General features: G+C 33.0%; 1 protein-coding gene across 1 annotated transcript; it reads right to left on the bottom strand.

The window, feature by feature from the left end:
- Positions 1–749: 749 nt before the first annotated feature.
- HELRODRAFT_169862 (hypothetical protein) lies at positions 750–4,600 on the bottom strand (the record flags this gene model as incomplete). The annotated part of the gene is made up of 5 exons (XM_009015667.1): positions 750–871; positions 1,812–2,086; positions 2,359–2,446; positions 2,631–2,858; positions 4,546–4,600. 5 exons carry the CDS (start codon positions 4,598–4,600, stop codon positions 750–752), a joined length of 768 nt encoding a protein of 255 aa, XP_009013915.1.
- Positions 4,601–8,776: the final 4,176 nt, after the last annotated feature.

Genomic DNA, 8,776 nt, shown 5'->3' with positions numbered 1-8,776 from the left:
GTGTATTTATGTATGTATGTTTGTATGTATGAATGTATGTTGTATGTATGTGTGTGTGTATGTGTGAAACCAACCCTGATTTTTAGGCATTGAAAGCGAATGAAATTATTAGGTACATAGAATTGAAATTATACCGTATAATTATATATTATTAATAATAATAACAATAATAATATTAATTATAATAATTATTATTATTACTATAATTATCATAATTATTGAATAAATGTGTTTATGACGTTAATGTTAGGGACGATGATGAAAGTGATAATATAATTATATGAAAAAATATATATACACACATAGACACACATACCCACTAACACGCACACATACCGACAAACACACACGCATGCACACACACACACATACAAGCACACACACACACACATATGTATAAACACATAAAAATTTACAGGTTTTTCCACTGCATTTTGCAACACACAAAAAATAACCTTTCGATGAGAATAACAAATGAAAATAATTACAACTATAATTAATAATAATAATAATATTATTATTATAAAACAATTAATAACAGAAACCTTACTAATAATTATAGTCATTATAACAATAGTAATAACAGCAACAATAATAATAATAATAATAATCATACCATTTTAGATAATTTATTGTTTTTAAAAATATTTTCTGTCCCATACATCCATATAAATTTATATATATATATATATATATATATATATATATATATATAATTTCAATTATGACGTAACAGCTATAATTTTATTTTATTTTACGAAAGATGGCATGGCGGAAGAAGAGAACTGCAACGTCTTGGTCGGTGGAGGTGGCGGAGGTGTGGGTAAATAAGTAAGGTCAGGGTCGCTACTACGGTAACTTCCATCATTGGCTGTTGTTGTTGTGTCATTGTTGTTGTTGTGCGATGATAAATGTTGTTGTTGTTTTTGTATGAGTTGTTGTAGTAGTAGTTGTTGTTGTTGTTGCTGTTGTAGTTGCTGGCAATGATGGTGTTGAAAATGCGGATGATGTTGTTGTTGCTGTTGTTGATGAAATGTTTCAAATTTACATGGCATCTCATGTGATGTTGGCTCGTAACAATGTTCTTTCAACAATGGTGGCGTAGACTTTTCTGTAAGGGGTGTTCGAAAGAAATCTTTTTGATATCCAAATTATTAATAATAATATTTGTATTTATTTATTAATTATGAAAAAATTATCGTTAATTCTTTCGTAACTTCAAGCATTATTCACACTCAATACTTATATCACTTTAAATTACTAGTATTTTCAATAATGCTGTTGAAGTGTTGACGACGATGACGACGATGATGATGATTCGCCTACATTTACAACCACCACTACTACAAAAAATTACCAGCTTGAAATTCTAAAATACTTACCATAAAAACAATTTATAATATATTTTATGTATAATAATACCAAAAACATAATTTTTTTTAGGTAGAAAGAGCCAGGCATTAGATGTTATTGCGGATGATTTAACAGGCTTGTCATCCAACAGCTGAAATGTCATTTATCAAAGCAAGGTACAAAGAAGAAATAGAATTTGAGGGCGAAATGTGTGTTGGCTGCTTGATATATTGGTTACAAAATGTCATCAGCTCTTTTGAAATAACATTGAAGTAACTCTTGTAACATTAATGAAAACATTAATAGCGTCAATAACATCAATATGTCATCAGCACTGTTAAATCAGGAAGATGACATTAATAGCATTATTAACATCAGACTCATGAACAAGAAAAACATAAAAGACAACAACAACAACGACAACAACAACAAAATCAGCAACAGCAACAACAACAAACCATTCATTATGACGTCACTTGATAACAGCAAATCAGCGATGGGGGCGTACGTTTGCACATTCATCATCACATCTCTAGTTTGTTGTTGTTGTTGTTGCTGTTGATACTTGCTTTGTTGTTGGAACATTTGTTGTTGTTGCGTCTGTGTTGTTGTCGCTTGGTTGTAAACGGAAGTAGTTCCTGTCGAAGGGATGCGCTGATGTTGATGTTGTTGTTGGTAAATGTCACTGTTGAGTTTCTCGAGTACTTGGATCGGTTGTTTTTGTCTGTTTCGCCTTTGGAGGTACATTCATTTAGTCACGTTCGTTTCAAAAAATAATAATTCATTTCTCTCTTATTAACATTGGTTCATAAACATTCAATTGGGACTCATTCAAAACATTTAAAATTTATCGAATCATTTCAAAACTACTTATATTTCGTTAACTAAAACAAAATTTCAGAAACATCATCACCATCTTCATCTATTTTTAACAATATTTTCACTAAACCACAAATAAAATTTCTTCGAAACCACCGCCAAAATTTTTGTAAAGTTTCCACAAACTTTCTCAGCATAGCAACGGCGATGGTCAGCATAGAGAAACCCAGAACAATACCAAGCACAATGCCGATACCAACAACCGCCAGCAAGCCTGGTTTCGGTGTGGTCATTTTGTGTTGTTTCATTAATACAGAAAACATTAATTAAGTAATTTAGTATGAAAATTTTAAAAAGTTTTTTCTAACAATAAATTATAAAAGATTTAAAAAGAAATGTTCTTGTATTTAACTGGTAAAAGTTAAACCGAAAATATTCACCCTGCATATTCTGCCCACCATCATTCGAGCCCCCACCAGCCCCGCCACTTCCGGCAAGATCACCATTCCACGCGTCGGCACTTCTGCCCTCTCCATCACACATCCCTATTTCGTCCCCGACCCAGCTGTTCACGTGACACGTCATTCTCCAGAGTACCTTATTAGGCTGGCATCCTGATTCAGCTTTGTTTCCGGTCCGTTTCATCCAGCCAGACGGAGGCGTGGGCGGGTCCGTGCATCCTACGACTTTTTAAATAATAATAATAACAATAATAATAATATTATTATAATTATATTCATAATTATTATTATTATATTTTGTTATATTATTTGAGTTTTGAACGTCCTGCTACATTATGCCAAAGGGTGACATTTTGACATGAAAACAACAAAAAAAATAATAACAATAATAATAACATTAATAATAATAATAATAATAACGCCAGTAGTAGCAACAATATGAAGGAAAAGAGCGGACGATGAGAAACCAATTAGTATGCATCGAAATGCAAATAGAACACATAGATAGAAACATACCGATAGTTGAATAACACTCACATACATACATAGACACGCACATAAACACATATACACACTCATACACACACACACAATCATACACACACATACAGACAGACAGATACAAACAAACACACACACGCACACGCAAACAAAATGCCACAACACGCAATCTCACAAGAATATTTCCTCAGGTATGTATTTATGTGTATGTGTGTGTGCGTGTATGTGTGTATTTGTGTATTTGTGTGTGTATATGTGTGTGGGAATGTTCAGCTCATCTACTTAATCAGTCAATTCTACACAGCATTAATATTTATTGCACTCACTTGATTTATCACCTTCCTTGCTCTCTTTTTTCCTTCCCTGTCTCTGTCTGTCCCTCTCTTTCTTTTTTCTCTCTCTTTCTCTATCTCTCTTTTTCTCTTCTCTCTCTCTCTTTAATTCATTCTTTGTTTTACTTTTAATTTTTTCAATTTAAATAATTTAACATTTTTTCATTTTTATTCTTTCACACAATCACTTCCATTTTCTCAGTAGTTTTTTCTATATTTTTTCTAATTATAACTTCTATCCATACATTTGTTCGTTCGTTCTTTCATTCGTTTTTTTGTTCATTCATTCATTTGTTAATTTATTCATTCATTCATTAATTCACTCACTTGTTAGTTCATTCATTCATTCATTCATTAACTAATTAATTCGTTAGCTCATTAATTCGTTTGTTCGTTAGTTCATTCATTCATTCACTCACTCATTCATTCGTTCGTTCGTTCGTTCATTCATTCATTTATCCATTCATTCATCTATCCATTCATTTATCCATTCATTCATCTATCCATTCATTTCAACAACTTTTTCACCGGCCAGTATTCAGGAAAACTTTATTTTCATATATTTCACATTCTTTTTCCTCAGAAAATTATTTTGTTTCTGCTTTTTAATCAGTTTTTTGTTTTTCTTTGTATTTCATCATATAAGCGTACAAACAAACACACATAAACACAAACACACAGACACATACAGACATACACACACACATATAGATATACATATTAATACATACATTAGGTCATAAATATTAATGTATTAAATGCCGGCTTCATTCAAGTTCATTAAGTAATTGAAAAAATTTTTGTCTTTCCTTTATTTTATGTACGGTCATCTCCTTGCATTGTTTCTCTCTGTTTCTTCCTCTTCCTTCTTTTTCTCTCTCTCTCTTTATCTCTCTCTCTTTTTTTTTTATTCTGCCTATTTTTTTGTTTCTTTGTTCTCACATTCTTTTTCTCTCAGTATTCCTATACTTTCTTTTTGTCTGTCTTAGTCTGCCTGCTTGTCTATCTTTCTTTGTTTGTCTCTCTCTCTCTCTCTCTCTCTTTCATCTCTCGTTCATTCATTCTTTTTTTCTTCCTACTGTAGTTTTTGATCCTGTTCCCGATTGTTCTTTTTTCAATTTCTTTTTCTTTCATTCCATCTGAAAATGTTTTTCCTGAATGAAGTTAAGGCCGAATGTTTTTGTTTCGTAATCTTCACTTCTTCTTCTCTTTACCGAGTTCGTTTTTATAACTCAAGATGGCCACTGGCAGGTTTTATTAAATTAAATTCAATTCATGTAATTAGTTAAACAAAAAAGATAAAATTAATTAAACAGAAAAGAAGTTAATCTTTTAAAGATTACAAATATGACAAAAACTCGAAACAAAATTAGTCAGGTGAGCAGTTATACGTGCATAAATACACACAACCACATACAAACAATCACACAGGTGTCCAGAGTTCAAAAACACACATATTCACACACACACACACAAACATATGAATACATGGAAATACATATAAACACAAGTACAAAAATAATACAAGATGGCTATTCTTCGAAAGATGGCATTGTTAGCCAAGCAATAAAGTCAGTTTTTATCGCCTCGACCTTTAAACCGAATTCACCAAGGCATACGCGTCTAATATCAAAATCGGTATCGTTAGTACCGATTCCATCATTACCGGTGCCGTTATCATTACCGACGGGCCGATATCATCATCATCACCATCATCATCCCTATCAGTTCTTCATCATCATCGCAATTAATGAAAACATCATCATCGTTATTAATACTGAAGCAACAACATCATTGTAAATTGAAACAGAATGTTTGTTTGTTTGTGTGTTTGTATCTAAGCATGTTTGTTTGTTTGTATGAATGTATGTTTAATTCTGCACAGGTTTGCATATATGTGTGTATACGTACGTGTTTTTGTGTATTATTGTACGTGATCTTCTGGAGCAAACGAATAGCATTACTATCGCGTTAGTATGGGCAGCATATTTTAAATGAAGCATGTACGTATGTGTAAAACTATGTATGTGTGTATGTATGTGCGTATACAAGTATGCATGTGTGTATATATGTGTCCGTATGTATGTGTGCATATATGTATGTATGTGTGTGTGTGTGTATGTGTGTGTGTGTGTGTATACAATACATACATATATATAACTTTAGTTAGCTCGTTGACAAGCAATTTCGCTGGCCTGGTGTTAATCTTGCTTTGAACTCGTTCAACAAGTATAGCCATTTAATTCTGACAACTATTGAAACAAACGGACAACTGTGAGTGTGTTTGTTGCTGTTGTTGTTGCTGTTGTTGTAGTTACTAATATTGATGTTGTTGATTGTGTGGTTGGCATGTTTTTCGTTAATGTAGCTGCTGTGGCTGATGTTGATGTTGTTGTTGCTGCTAATGTTGTTGTTGGTTGTTAATGTAATTGATGTTGTTGAGGTTGTTGATGTAATTGATGTCGTTGGTGTTGATGTTCTTGTCGTTGCTGATGTTATTTGTTGAGTAATTATTGTTGATGACTTTTTAGTGAATAGTGGTATTTCTACTCTTACGTTTAAAATACCGTTTCTACTTGATGACATTTTTTTCTCAAGAGTTTCTTCAAAAATGTTTTTTTTTAAGCGAAACAAAAAAAAATTATTCCTCTAATGTGAACTTTTTCAAAAAGTTTGCCGTGCATCCATGAAATGGCCAATTATTTTGCTCATCGTTGGAGATTGAAAAATTTGGCATTTGTCCATTTCTGTGAAGTTTGATTATTATCTTACTGCATAGACGAGTTTCCGAAAAGTTGCTTGCTAAAATTGTTGTTTGTGTGTTTGTGTATGTGCGTGTGTGTCTTTGTGTGCGTGTGTGTCTTTGTGTGTGTTTGTGTTTTTGCGTGTGTGTGTGTGCTTAGACATAAATATTAACAGAAAATTCTTGTGAAGAGTTTTATGTTATGGAACGTGTCTGTCGGCATAATTATAAAATCCTTTATTGCCCGTGCTTTCTCAAGCGAATCATTTTGATTGGTCCATCTGATGTTGCTATTTCTTAAATATGAAATCTTGAAAAATAGATATTCGGTGGATAGATAGATAGATAAATAAATGAATGAATGAATGAAGGAATGAATGAATAAATGAATGAATGAATGAATAAATGAATGAACTTTTGATTGAATGGCTGAAGGAGTAAACAAATGAAAAATAAATGCATACATAAATACAACATATAGATACAAACATATACGTGTGTTTGTTTATTGGTTTGTAAGTATGTATGTATGTATGTTAAAACCAAAACATGATGAGTGACACTGAACCGTCAAACATCAAGTAACAAATGGATTAACACTTTGATTTGTCGTTAATTGCACATGTCGGCATTCAGTTGGATATTTTCAAGCACACAGACACGCAGGAACCGCTGCAACAAGCACGAAATGTGATTAGTTGCGAAAAACAGTTCCCTGCTATCGCCTGATCTGACGCTGATCATTTTGCATATTTCTTTAAGAAATTTAAGGGTGTTGGGGTCCATCGGGCCAAGAACCTCGATGCATATTGGCAAGAATTCCATCGAGGGGAGGGCGTTCCCATATTTTTTCATTTTCTCGTCCGCTGCCCTGGCCGCGGCCAAACCGTATTCTTTACTTGTCAGGTTTACGTATCGTTCGGCGAGGGTGCCGAGGAGTAGAAGAGTTGTATGTGTTTAAATTAGTATTTGTTTGTATGTATGTATGTTTGTTTGTATGTATGTTTGTTTGTTTGTTCGTTCGTTCGTTTCTAGTCGTTTAGTTTTTTATAATATCTCAGCAAGTGTTTTACATTTCTCTGATTCTTCATTCTTCCCTTCCTTCACTTTTTATTCATTCATTTTTTAATTCATTCGCTCATTTATTCCTCATCCATTCAATTATTCATTAATTCATTCATGTATTCATTCAATCAATCAATCAATCAACCATTTATTACTATCTATAAAATTGCACCCATCAATAATGTATCACATACGATACATTTGGCGTATTTCTATTGCATATCAATAAATAACAAAGTGAAATGTGTCTAGTGTATATATATATATATATATATATATATATATATATATATATATATATATATATATGTGTGTGTGTGTGTGTGTGGGTGGGTATGTGTGTGTGGTATGTGTATGTATGTATATATATATATATATTGTATTTATACATATATATATATATAGATGAGCAATCGATAAATTTTCTTAGCAAACAAGGGTATAAAGATTTAATTAAGGACTTTATGGCTTTACTTAATGAGAAGTTCGAGGAATAAAGAGGGGAAAGTTGTCTGGTAAAGTTTTTTTAAGAGATAAAAACCACATAAAGTAGTAATACAGATTAAAGAATAGTGAGCGATGCTACATAAGATGAGGATGTTTTAATTGAAAAAAAAAACAACAACAACAACGACACAACGACAACAACAACATCAAAAAATCATCATCATTCATTCGATTTAAAAATTATGACCGCACGTGCTTAAACTTTCTTGACCTTTAACCTCTGGTAGACTCTTCTAGAGAACCTTATTACCATGTTAACCAATCATTATTTCGGTGTGAATACACACCTACACGCACACACGCACGTAAAAACGTAAAAATACGTGTGCACACACACAAACACAAACATACTTTGTTGGATTTTGTTTGCAGTGACGTCATATCCGCCTAAGTGTGGCAGCGATGATGACGACGATGATGGTGAGTGAAATATCATGAAGGTCAAATTGAAGCGTTGGTTTTGTTTAGGGGTCAAACTCCACGGGCACGTGACTGACCCGCAAGCGCGTGACGACGATGACGTCATACTGGAGAGGAAGCCGGAAGTGAGGTGGATGTTTAATGGCTGGCCGATGGAGCAAGTTTGTGCAGTGCAGCTGAGAACTGCGTAGACGATGATGAAAACAATTAGTGTTTAGGTGATGAATGTGATGATGACGACCAATGAATTGATCATGGTGATGAGGAGATAATAAAAATCAATTAAACCACAATCGACGCCATCATTTTCACCATTCTCATCGTCATCATCATCATTAACACCATCATCATATTCATCATCATCATCATCATCATCATCATCATCGTCATCATCATCATCATCATCATCATCATCATCATCATCATCGTCATCGTCATCATCATCATCATCATCGTCATCATCATCATCATCGTCATCATCATCATCATCATCATCGTCATCATCATCATCATCATCATCATATTCATCATCATCATCATCATCATCATCATCATCGTCATCATCGTCATCATCA

The sequence above is a fragment of the Helobdella robusta genome (assembly GCF_000326865.2).
Source record: "Helobdella robusta unplaced genomic scaffold HELROscaffold_16, whole genome shotgun sequence".
Taxonomy (NCBI): Eukaryota; Metazoa; Annelida; class Clitellata; order Rhynchobdellida; family Glossiphoniidae; genus Helobdella; species Helobdella robusta.
Note: the sequence above shows the minus strand (reverse complement) of the source record. Positions and strands in the feature narration are given on the sequence as shown.